The sequence below is a fragment of the Corvus cornix genome, chromosome 2 (genome assembly GCF_000738735.6).
Source record: "Corvus cornix cornix isolate S_Up_H32 chromosome 2, ASM73873v5, whole genome shotgun sequence".
Classification (NCBI taxonomy): domain Eukaryota; kingdom Metazoa; phylum Chordata; class Aves; order Passeriformes; family Corvidae; genus Corvus; species Corvus cornix.
Genome location: NC_046333.1, coordinates 119887773 through 119900963, shown reverse-complemented (window position 1 = coordinate 119900963; position 13191 = coordinate 119887773). Strand labels below are relative to the sequence as shown.

Here is a 13191-nt window from a genome sequence, read left to right as displayed (position 1 = left end):
GCAGTTTTCAGCACCTATAGACCACCACAGTTTGCTCTTGCAGTCAACAATGAAAGCAAAGCACACTGCAGAGACACAGAAGCTGGAAGCAGGCTTGGTACAGCCGCAGCCCTGCACCCTGCTGAATGACCTGTGCCCTGAACATCCTCTCTGCCTATGTGATACATCCCTTATATGCCCAGACACATCCAGGAAAAAACCTCTTAAAGCACAGATGTGCCTGAACTTTTCTGATTAAGCAGCTACCCAGAAGCACCTGTAGAAAACTGCATTTTAACAGAATGTCATAGGAGGGACACAGCTTTTACCCAGAACGAGAATTCACACTACAAAAAAAAAAAAAAACACCCCCACCAGCACCAGGAAAAAAAAAAAAGAAAAAAAAAGAAAAAAAAAAAAAGTTAATCTGATAAAGTGTTAAATAACAGGAAGCCTGAAAGAGAAAGCTTCCTATTGCACACTCCAAGTCCCATCCTGGGCCAGCAAGTCCAAACCTCTGATGACTTGGACAAACATTACAGAAATTTTCATTCCTACGCTAAAAGCCCATTTTTAAGAATGGCTTACTTTTTGCAGGAAGCTAACCCCGAACCCTACTTCTGTAAGGATAAAAACTGTTCTTGTATCCAACTAAATATTTTACTTTGAAGTCACTGTTCAGTCCAAAGATTGGCTGAGTTGTGGCCATGCAGCTAACCTGTCTGTCAGGGTCTGTCCCAGCTTCCAGCAGGCTTGCATCACAACCAATCTGACCATCACAGCAAGGACCAGAAGATTTATTTCTATGCAATAGAGTAATAGCTAGCATATTGAACCTTACTGCAGGAAATAGACCTTTACCACCTATAAAGACCATATTCAAAGGACAGAATGTATTTTAAATAAATAATTCTTAAATTGCAGTTTCCAAGCATTACTGCTTTAAGTTTACCCTCATGTTTTTACAATTACATGACTCAAGACTTTGAAGATAGTACTTAAATCACCCAAGCAGTCTGAGTAAATACAGGGCATTTGAGATTTTGTTATTACTATCATCATTTGTAGTAGTTATGGATTTGAACACCATTGTGCCCTGCACTGTTGAAACAAAATAATGTCTGGTATCTGTAACAGCAAAAGCACTGGTTCAGGATGAAAAAAGCCTGGTTGAAAGTCAAAGAGTACCAAAGGAGGAAGATAAGGACAAGTGGGAGGAGGAATGAGAATGCAGAAAGGGCTCACTTAACATTAACCTCCATAGAGGTCAAATACATAGGTTCTTTTTAGTCCACTTCTAAATTAGAAGACAACTGCTGAGCTATCAAACACATAGTAATAAAGATTTTGAAAATCTCTGCTGACCTAATTACTTTCACTTGGATGTACTGAATGTTTCTCATTAGCAAACAATTTGATCAGGTTCAATTTACATTGCTAGCAACTACTAGCACCAGCTCAGTTCTCAAACAGAATTTGAACATAACTTTATTTTCCTTATCAGCGTCACAGAAACAGAATTGGTGAACTATAAATGTAAGTGCAATTCAAAAAAAAATCCAGCATGATTAAGAATATTTGTGGGTTAGATGCTGAAAATTTCTCAGCAGATTCAGAAATTTCATAAACTACGTATTGGTTTTTTTGTTGGTTTTCTTTAAATAACATCTTTATTTCAATAATTCACTTCCTACATACTGCTGTTGTAAATGATGTTGCCTCAGGAATTGTAGAACTCAACTTGAGCTGATCTTAGAATAAAAGTTCCCTTACATTACTAATAAGATTCAAATAGCTAGGGTTAAGTCCATTACAGAGGATGGAGGGACATTTCCTCCATTCCACATAAGCATGAAATTCTATAACCAATTTTCAACTTTCATGCATTCTCATAAAAATGATAATTTTATCAATGACTATTTCATAGCTGAGATAGTATTTGCAAAAGCCCCAAAGCAGGAACCATGAATGACAGAAGATCTTATGATGCTGAAATCAGTCTCAAGGACAGTTTTGCACCTGGATTTATTGCATCAGTTCTGATACTGTGGAAAAGCTGGTCAGAGTTCCGTAATTATGAATGACCTCTGCAATAAAATCAAAGGTTCAAGGTCTGCAATAAAAGCAAAGGTACATCTTCTTGACTTATAGCTATCCTTCCTGAAATCCACAAAAAATTTCCTAATATATCTTCTAATTCATTCAAATAAATAGTCTGCAAATTAATTCTTTTAAACCACACATCAGGATGAGATTCGCCACCCAAAAATATTATATGTACTCAAACTTTAACAAGACTTTATTACAAGAAATTAAGAGGTAGCTGAGCAAAGGTAGTACTCATTTTTTTAATTTACTCTTCTGCTTGGGTACACACCAAGCTAGGCCAACAACTCTGTTTGTAAATGGGACCATACACAACGAAGGGGTCTCTTCTATTTCACATTATTATAGGAGCATTATTAACTCAATGCATCAGGAGTGAGAGAAGATGAAATTGTTTCCTGAGTTCTCATCAATGGATGCTTTGGGCTGCAGTGTCACTTCCTTCCCATAGTCCCCATCCTCTTCTCTCACTATTTTTTCCATAGCTGCTGATCCTATTTGTTTTTGGCTGCTGTTGTGATGGAGAGATTATAAAATGGTCATCAGATGGTAATCTCACAAGCAAGGAACATGTCCCTTTTCTATGGAGAAAGAATGGCTTAGGGGTTTTGTCTCAAATGACTTTTTTTATTACTGATTAAGAGGTGCTGCACAGAGGATTTCTTCCATGTGAAGCATTTTAGCAATATTGCACTTGAGTATGTTTCCAGGGAATATTCATATAATTTTTTTGTTCTTCTTTAGAGCAATTACCCAAATGTTAGTATCTTTTGCTGCTGTAGTTACTTCATTAGATACTCCTGGCCAAACACCTACACAGGCTAGCAAACAGCAGAACAAGAATGAAGCATCTGCTTTTCTGTTTTTCCCCTTCACATTTTATCAGTTATTTCCTGAAGCTGTTTTTGCTGCACTTAAGAAATGGGTAAAGTTCACCAGAAAGCAAACAAATAAATTACTGAATGTTCTAGTCAGACATTAGAGAGCTGAAAAAAACAATAGAATTTTTCCTGTTCTTCTGACTTGCCAGAGATACCCATGGTAGTTTTTGTTAATGATAACTTTTTCATAGTAACTTCTTGCAAAACTAGGCTGGAGCTTAGCAACTCAACAGAGCTGTGAGAGTCACAACACTGTAAAGAGGAATGCCCCTCATTATAGCTACAGAATGAATGGAGGACCTAACACATGAGGTAAGCAAGATCAAGGAACACTAGAGCATAGAGTCAGGAAGAATTTATTTTAAGGATTTTCATGGGAGGTTAAATTGGTCCTATTCATAGGAAAAAAACAACACAAAAAGTCTTGCCTGGTCTAACTGATAGAATCTCTTTCTGACATTACCTGACTTCATCTAGGCCAAATACTGGCATGACCAAAGTTCCCTGTAAAACTGATTTACAACATAAGCCTTGTCACATAAATACCCAGGAGGCACTTTTTTCCCCAAGTAAGAAGTGCAAATGTAAGAAGGTGGAAAACAGACTAAATAAATACATTTGTCATTGACATACAAGAGCACTGAGATGTCACACAAAAAAATTAAATATATCATATTCACTTAATAAAATTGGCTTTAAAATCACTTTTGCTATAGCAATACTTAGATTAAAACAGAATCTAGAAATCCCACTCCTTAAATAACAAATTAGAGAAATAGTTTTGCAAGATCCATGAAGAAAATCTTCCAGAAAGAGGACCAACAGGTGAAGGAATTGCAGTAAGACCCTCATTTATCTTCTTCCCCCTTCCCCACTTTCCTTGAGTTTTCTTAACTCCTGTTCCACTGTCCTTGAGTTTTTTTAACTCCTGTTCTCTGCTGCTTTTATAAACTGCCTAATCCTTCTAGTGAAATGATAGCATTTCCATCTGATTAAAGAATTTTAGAAGTGAATACATGTGATTTTACCACAGTCCTTTGCACTCTTCAACTCACGTGGCAAGTAAGAATACTCAAACAGGTGTTTTTCAACAGACACAGTAAGACACAAGAGTGATCTATGTACCCATTTTCCTTACTTCACTTCATAACTAATAGATTATTTTGTGTAATAGAAATTCTGTCTTTATGTGCAACTCCTTAATGAAATATTTAACAAAATACACAGCTGCGTAATTTCTACATATACTGGCAAGTATGCACTCTGTAATCCATAGCCAATGCTGATGCAGGTATCCAAATATGTTTGTATTCCCATTAGTATGGTGGGGTGTGGGGTGAAAGAGCTGGAAAAGAACATTATTTTTCAAGTTCTATTCTGTAGAAATTAGGTAAATATGGTCTGTGAAATCAGATCATAATGTGTAGCAATTCTGATACTCCTCCTATGATCAAGTAGAGATTCCCTTTTTTCTATGCGTTAGTACAACAACCTGGAGGCAATTACAGCTAAAGCTTTCAGGAGAAAACAATTTCCTAAAAAGTAACTTAACAGTTTAGAAATCAGAAAAGTCAGAATTATGAATCTTGGACCTTATTCAATCATGAACCAAAATCAAACCACCATATAACACATTTCAGTTTAAAGATGTGTCACAGAAACTGAATTGAAAAGCAGAACTTGGTAAGCTAATTTCAGGAATGTTGGTTTATTACCCACCGTAGTTTCTGGTTATACTGCTTGACCTTTTCTAGTGAGGCAGCATTAATCTGAGCTTGAAATTCTTCCACTGAGACACTGTCTCTGTAATAATATCCTTCCATGCTCTCCAATGCTGTGAAAAGAGAAAGGAGAATGGAAAAGAGAAAGATCAGTATTAAACATTTAGTAATTGCCTTCTTTGTAGTTTTGTTCACACACAAGTGAATTACTCTTTAACCTTGAGGCCGTGACCCTACTGTGAATTGCTGAGCTGTTTCCATATGTCATCAAATTCGTACAGATCTCTCTTTAAGATTTCATTTACAAGAAAAATTTTATTTCTTGCCCTGTGGAAAATATAAAGGAGAGAACTAATGTGAGTTCCTTTTCTCTAATTAAAGTATTCCTGCCTTGTGAATGCAAATGTGGGTTTTAATTCTGATAAATCCTGGAAGAAAACAGTAGAATGAGCTGGGGTAGAGGAAATAAAGGATCAATGTAACAGCTACTTTCACAGAGGGAGACCTAATAACTTTTCAAGAAGCCTCATTTTGGGAGATGTGGAGCACCTTACTTAGAGGTTCCTCTAGTTATACCCACTGATAATGTAAGTACCTTCTTCTACATCAAGTAAAGCAAATTTCACCGGATCTCTGAAAATGACCTAGAAGTTCCTTTTCAAGGATCAGGTAAGTGAAGTCAAATACTTGTCTGTGGTGTGTCCACCTTTGCTGTATTCATTTCACCAAACCAAGGATGAATATTGCTACAAGAACTCAGAAACCAAACAAAAACTTAAAGGATTCTTATGAAAATTTGGACTGGAAATATAAAGATCTTCACATTAAGAGGTCAACCACATTATAACATAAACCCCAATTTTTGGTGAAATAAGATTTTTTGTGGAGAAGCAAGAAAGACTTTACAATTAGGAACACTGCCACTTTAGTAATCCAAACACATTCTAAGAATTCATCACTCCATCAGAAAATGCAAGCCATAAGCAGAGTTTTCATGGAAACATGCTGCCGCCTTACAGCTTCAGCTGCACACAGAATATTAATTCTGCTTGTACTGCTTAATATGACCAGTTAATAAATAATTCATTCATTGTGAAAGAACATGCAAATTGCACTCCCCTTCTGTGCTTTCACAGTTTGTACTTCTACTTCTGTGTGAAAAATATTAAGTTTCAACAGTCAGAATTAATTCTTCTTTGGTTCTAAGTCACACGAGAAAGCTCAGACAAAAATATCCACTGAACTCCATTCACAACAGCATGTTAACACAAATAGAATTGATAATCCCTACTGTTTATTCTGCTGGCATGAAGTTGGTTTTATCCAATTAGAGTATCCAACCAGGAAACTCGGTCATCTGTGAGGACTGGGAGGAGCACGCAGTTCTGCCTCTGTGGGGCCATGCTCACAGGTGCAGGCAGGGACTCGCATGCTGTGTGCTTTGTCCCTGTCCTCTCTGAAGGGTTTAACATTTTTCTACCCAATATATTAGAAAGTTCTTTTGTAAGGAAGCTTTCCTTACAAACATGTCTTCTATGGTATTCTTTGATCCAAGATAGGATATTATGGTCTGAAGACATAGAATAACTGATTGGGAAAGCAACCTGGAAGAGAGGGTAGACTCAAATGGTAGTAGCTAATGGACATGGTTTGCCCAGGGGCCCACTACAAGCAGAGCATCACAGGTATCTCTACTGTTCAGTGTGTTTATCACTAATATGCAGGAGGTAAGACAGGTTTTCAGCTAATACCAAACTGGGACAAGCAGTGGATACACCCAAGTGCAGGGCCACATAAAGAGCCAGGCTCTTCACAACAGTACAAGCTGGCATAACAAGACTATCAACATAAATTGAAACAAGACACGTTTCATCTCAACAGAAAGAAAAACTTTTTCCTTTTTCACCTTTAGGGCAGTTAAACAGAGTAACAGGCTACCCAAGAGGTTGCACAGTTTCTGTCCCTGGGTGCTTGCAAGGTCCTACTTTTTAGACACCCAAGCAACCTGATTTCATGTCACAGATGTTGCTGCTAGGAGTGGGAAGTTGGAATAGAGATCTCCTGAGGTCCCCCCCAATTGGAATTATTCTAAGACTCTATGAAAAACTAAAAAAAATTTTAAAACATACATAATTAAGATACTAAGTAGCAATTTTTAAAAAATAGAATTTTAATTTTAAATAGTGTCATTAAATTCATGGCCAAGATCTTAAGCCTAATGTCGGAGATAGAGAAATCTAAATGCCAATAGCAGTATCTTAACATCCTCAGCCACAGTCCTGCAAACCAGCTTCCTTTTGAATGCATACACACTTGGGTATGTGGTTGAACAAAACTGGTTTTCACAAATGGAGGGATAGATAATGTAGCCTGGGCAAACAACAAAAAAACTTCAAAAAAAATTTTAGTGCCAATCCTGTAAACATGTATACTTACAATTTTAGGCATGGAGCTATGTCACTCAGAATAGAGAAACACAGAGATAAACAGACTGATGTGCACTGACCCATGCCTTGACAAAGTATTCCAAAACCATGATTTTCTAAATGTTCCATTTGAAAATATCATAAGCCATTGTATTTTAGGCAGGAAACGATTTACCTATGCTTAGATTCGGGAGCAAAAATTCACTTCATGGAGAAACTTAAATAAGATTTCTACATTTGTAGCTAATAAATTTCAGTTACAGATGGGAATCTAGTGAGTTAGTTTGATGGCAGCTCAGCCAAACCTCACTGGAAAGAAGTAAAAAGTAGAATCCCAATCCACTCATTAATGAGGTAAAAACCCCTTAAAATAATGATTTAAACACTAGGATTTAAATTCTTATCCAGGACTTCTTATTCTTGGAGTCCAATGGACTATTTTAGAGGACGATCCTTGAAAATTGAAGAAATTTGATAAGATAAAGAAAGAAGAAAGTTTCCATTCTACTGAAAAATATTAAGTGGATGTAAATGCTTGAATGGATCCTTGCCCTTTTCCTTCAGCTGACTACAAAGATGCTTATCTTAAGAATCAAATATTTTGGACTTTTGGAAACAGAAGTGGAAAAAATTTTCCAAAATAAATCCCGTAGCACACCAAATGCCCTTCTCAATCTCAAAAAAATAGTATTTCCAGGAATTCAGCTGAACCAAGGTACTTTCTGTTCTCTCTCAAGCGCTTCTTTTGTCTATTGTACTGAAACATGCCTCCTGCTTAGTGTTCTCATTTTTCCCTATGACTCAAATCAATCTGTTCAAAAGAAATCCTCTGAAGTCTTTATTAGTTTGCTTAAAAATCAGACTTCAAGGACCTTATTTTTTATAAAAATTGTGTGCTTTACCTTTATAGTAAGTTCAGCTATTTATTTATGTTTCTGTGCCCTATTTCCTTTTACATTCTCCTGGTCTGTCAAAGACCAAGCTCCCCTCTAAAACTTCATTTGTATGCCTGGCTTCTGCCTATTCCACACAGACCCTGGAAGCCTTTCACAAGGTATGGAGTATTTTCAGCTCCCTGTGAAATCAAAGGCAGCTCAAGGCAATCAGCAGCTCACATTCACCATTTCATCACGCTCCTGATGACTGTAATGACACTGCAGCTAATGCAGACTGCCTGTAATTCATGAACAGTCTGAGCATCAGTGCCACCATTCCTCACTTTGTAATGTTTGCAGAGCAATAACCACATAAGTCTGAAAATGTTATTTAACTCTTCATAACATTTTCAAGAGACAGAATTCTCAGGGGGATAACAATTTAGTCCTCAAATATGAAGTAATGAGAAACGATTACGATAGCATTTGAAAAGCAAAATGCTATTAAGGGCAAATTGCATGGTCTGACTATTGTCCATTAATGTCTAAAAAGAACAAAAATGAAGATTCACTCTTTGCTTTTGGAATCCTGTAACTGGCATAAACTTAGAAATTTATACCCATGCCTCTATTTTTTATTAGAGACATCATAATTTCTTCAATTTACATTTTAATTCAAAGTTCTCAATAAATGCCCACATTAAACAATACTTAAATATAGGCATTGTACCCTTAAAGCTACAGACTATTTAAATCAGAGTAAATAAGTGGGAGTTTAAAGGGAGTTAGCTATGATGTGAAAAAAGCAGAGCAGGGGGAATTTAGCCTCAAGTTACCTTGTGAAAAAAGTACTGGATGGATTTTAAATCCTCCTCCATTCTTCAGCCTTTGTGGAAGCTGTTCAAAATGGTAGCCATCAAGGTAGAAGTAAACCTTCAGTGTTTGCCGGCTTCCTTCTGCTTGGTATGTGATTGGTAAATCTAAAAATACAGTCAGAGTTACAATTTGATTGTAAACAACAACACGTTCTTTTCCAGAAACTCTTGCACCCAAAATTCATGCAGTTAGATAAAACAATCACTGCAGACACACTATTCAGTATTTTTCATTACACATTGTTTCCACAGATAAGTCTCCAAGTTGAAAACAGTAACAACAAGACACAGTGACTTGCATTAGTATTATTATTACATAGGGGTTTTTACTGTCTGCATAAATTACATTGTACCTAAATGGTAAAGATTCCAAAGGAACATTTTTCACTACTTATGGTAATAAGAAAAAGACTTCTTTTGTCTTATTAATTATGCAGAATCATAACTGAAAAAATAATTTTCTAGTTCTTGACTACTGTAAGCATCGTCAGTGACTGTGGTGGCAGCATTTAAACCAAAAGAAAATGCAGAATTCATTACAATCCTTGAACACACAGACTTCCTGTGTATTAGCACAGACACCTCAGTTGAAAGCTCCTGCAATATGAACAGTTCATGACATAGGTACAGCATTAACTCCCCATTAGGAGGCCCTCCTGTAACTGCATTTCCATGGTGTTACCCAGTGTAGCAGGGCTTCTTTTTAAAACACTCTGAGCAGGGGCCTTACTTGAACCAAACCAAAATAACTACAGCCTTACACAAGCTAAATCCTACCTATCAGCCCTGTGCTACTGAATTCTCCCAAGCACAGGCAGCTTTGTGGAGTAGCTTTGTGTCTTCTGGTTTTGGTTATTGCAGCAGTTGTCTCCCGTGTGGTCTTAATCCAGCAAAGGAATTGTTTCAGAAGGGCTTGATGTGAAGCAGACATGCTTTCCTCCCTTCCCAGGGGACTTACGAGACAGGAAAAAAATGAGGCCTTTTTGCTCACTAAACAAAGTTCACTTCAGGAAAATATCTACTGGCTGAACACATATTAATAAAGGAATGGCTGAAAATGAGCAAAGGGTATGAACAGCAGACCACAAAGACAGTCCTTTCTTGCTGAGTTGGGCGAGTTTTGGGAGGAAGGGTTCAGGACCCTGACAATCTGCAGCAGCAGGTCTCAGAGCCAGCTTCTTGCCCACTTTAAAGCCATCCTCATAGCGTCTGCCATGCCCTTTCAACGAACTCTTCAAAGAGTTATTTATTTTTCACACGACAAAATGAAATGGGGTTTATGCTTCTCCATCTCATATCGGTGCATTTCTCTACCAAGACCTTCAAGCTATTTTTACACGTTTCTTCAATAACAGCTGGGTCTTTCAGGGACTTTCCTGATGCAGTCACATACTCCCAATGGAAAGTTCAGCTAAGCAAACAATTTTGCCCCCAAGGTTACCGACATTGTCAGATAATGATCCTGCATTGTCATCAGTGATACCTGTATTTTAGGACATCTAAGAATATCAGGAGAGCTATACATTAACTTAGTCTCCATAATTCCAAATTATGCAAGATTTCCCTGTGGGAGGTGATGTTCTAGGAATAAAAAATGTTACAAAACCAGTAAAGCCCAGATATTAATTACTCACTTGCAACTAGTGGTTCTGGCTCTGATTGTCTGAAATAGAAAGTAACTTTTTCCAAGTCAAACAATGCAACCAATGTATCTTCTAGCATAGCTTGCTCATCAGCCTAAAAAAGGCAAAATAAAAATTGGAAAGGTCATTTCAGCCAGATGTTTTCCCTACCAGAAATAATACAAGAGAGCAGGACATAAAATTAACTACAGAATGTTGCACAACATTTCACTGCTGCAGTGCATAACCTATTTAACTCCTAGATGAGGTAAATATCTTCATTTCTATTGGCACTTTCCCTTTCATTACTAGTTAATGATTATCAAAATTCATGCTATCACTTCACACAGTAAATTAACAGGTAATTTATAGCTACCATTATTTCTCATGTCTTTTAATCAAATAATTCTGTCATTATTCTGTAAGACACCAGAGTTTAGCACCTTGTCTAGCTCATAAAGCAACAGAAGGGAAATGTGAAAACTAGATTCTTCTTTTTAGCAATTTTCTTCTAAAAATTCCATAACTTTAGGACTTCACTTACGAGCAACATATAACAATTTATTGTGTCCACTCTAAGCACCAATAATTGAACCAGAAGCTCAGAGAAAGTACAGCTCAGGGTGACTTGCACCTGCAACTACGAAACTCTAGACACAAATCAAGTACATAGATGTGCCAATAGTCTGATTTTCACCTACAGCTCACTTTGCGTGCCCCTGAGCTAACGAGATAGTTAAAGAGATCCAGGATTTCTCAAGACACTTAAGTGAATCTTTAAAAAGGAAAATAGTAATCTAAAATTATGGTTGAGTTAGATATGCAGAGCAATTACAGCCAAAATCAATAATCACTTAAAGTAATTCTATTCTTTACAAAGCCCTCGCCTGGCACTTTAGATTAGCAAGAGCCAAAAGGAAATCTGAGGCATGTATTTTTCCCCCCTCTAAGAACTGAAACAGTAGGATGGCAAAGAATAATAAAGAGCTGCCCATAAATTGACCATAAATTATACTTCACAGAATGATAGAACAGAACAAAAAAAACCCATGATTTTCCCTGATCTATATGGTGAAATAGCATCCCCCCTTGTACTTATGAAAAAGCAAATCTGCTAGAAATATCTTGTCTCCTGGTTCAATTCATAAAGTCTATGGACAGAGTGATTTTGTCAGCAGAATAGTCTGAATACCATAGGAGCAGCGTGGGAAACCCTTGCACAACTGCTCATTCTTTACTGAACTCTGGCCATAATGAGTGTAACTTCCTTCAAATATCCTTGTTTAAAATAACATGGATCATTTGTAAGCCAAATAGTGCTGAGAAGGTATTGAAAAAGCTGCCTTTAAATACATTTCCCTTGGTTAAGAACTTTTAGACAGAAAAGACTGAACTTTATTTTCAATTGGACAACGCATACTGCTGATATCTGATAATGTGGAAATAGGTACGTAGCACACATTTTCACTACAAAGGAAATCACTACAATCTTGAAAGAAAATATATAATTATTCAGTGCTGTAAAGACAACAGTTGCTTTGTGATAACATGACCACAAAGCACATGGAAAAACATAAGGCAGGCACCAATGGAATTAACTCTTGTACTCTAAGTATTGCACCACCCAAACATGTTGGTGCTACACATTGTCAAAAAGCATTAAGACTGAGTCCAAGCTTCCTGGATAGTGCCTTCTTCACATGCTCCTCGTGTGGATAAACAGTTCCCCTGTTTCTCTGAGGCCCTGATTTTATCTGTTTGTAAGCTGCACACACTGTCCTGACAGGCCCATGCAAACCCATGTACCTCAACTGCCTGTGAGGTAGTTGGTCACACTGGCTTAAGGCAGTGCTCTCCAACAATAGCACAGACTAAGACTTTATGATTGTAATTTAGAAATACATTTCTTTTTATTGGTTTCTTCTGCTTCTAAAGTTTCTTATGTCAACTTGTCAGCATCTTGCTGCTGAGACAGACAAGGAGAGGAAAGAACACCTCTGATACTAAGAACATCACCTGTTATTTACATGGAGTTTTATTTTTACTGAACAGCTCCAGAGGTAAAGACTGTCATGGAGCAGGCTATGCAGACTGTTTAACGGTTCCTCTGGTCAGCAGGAACCAGTCTAGTGTGAGAAGCATCTTAAATAGCTAAAGAAGCACTTTGGATAACTGAGGATTAAGGGACTACAAAGCCATGTCCCATTTTTAATTGTTTCTTAAGCCATGGCTCTTTGCCAAAGCCTTGTGAAGAAACAGGCGATTTCCAATTACTCTGAAAGGCTACAAGGATTTTCCATATGACAGGAGCAAAACAGACCAGCGTGTTTATTCCTTCAACTACTACAGACCTATAGTTTTTTAGGGGGAAGGGTGATAAAATTAACTAAACCAGGTGTTTTACTTATCGTGTATTGTTGCTTATTGCAAAATGAAGCTCTGCTTATCACCTAATACTATATTCAATCCCCGGGAACAGCTACAATAGCAATGGGGAGTCAAGGCTAAACTCACTATCTGCTAACTCCAAGCCAACAGAATACTTTATGGACAACATATTTCCCAAATCATAACCAAGCATTTCCCAAACCTGTAATTATCTGAATTGCACCTTTTCCAAACAGCAGGTAACTAAGTACCAAGCTAAGCGCAAAGGTCACAGGAAATCAGATTTACATCTAAGACTGTTTAATCACATCCCTGGTT

The 13191-nt window shown here is 37.2% G+C and overlaps 1 protein-coding gene across 3 annotated transcripts in view; it reads right to left on the bottom strand.

Annotated features, from left to right (window-relative positions):
• Positions 1-13191, bottom strand: part of PREX2 (phosphatidylinositol-3,4,5-trisphosphate dependent Rac exchange factor 2) — a 171268-nt gene that overhangs the window by 38619 nt on the left and 119458 nt on the right. For all 3 annotated transcript variants that reach the window (XM_010405115.4, XM_039548323.1, XM_010405116.4), the window contains 3 exons: positions 10498-10600; positions 8825-8968; positions 4686-4800 (listed from right to left, as the gene is read on the bottom strand). In XM_010405115.4, coding sequence (XP_010403417.1) covers positions 4686-4800; positions 8825-8968; positions 10498-10600 — 362 coding nt within the window. The remainder of the gene's footprint in view (positions 1-4685; positions 4801-8824; positions 8969-10497; positions 10601-13191) is intronic.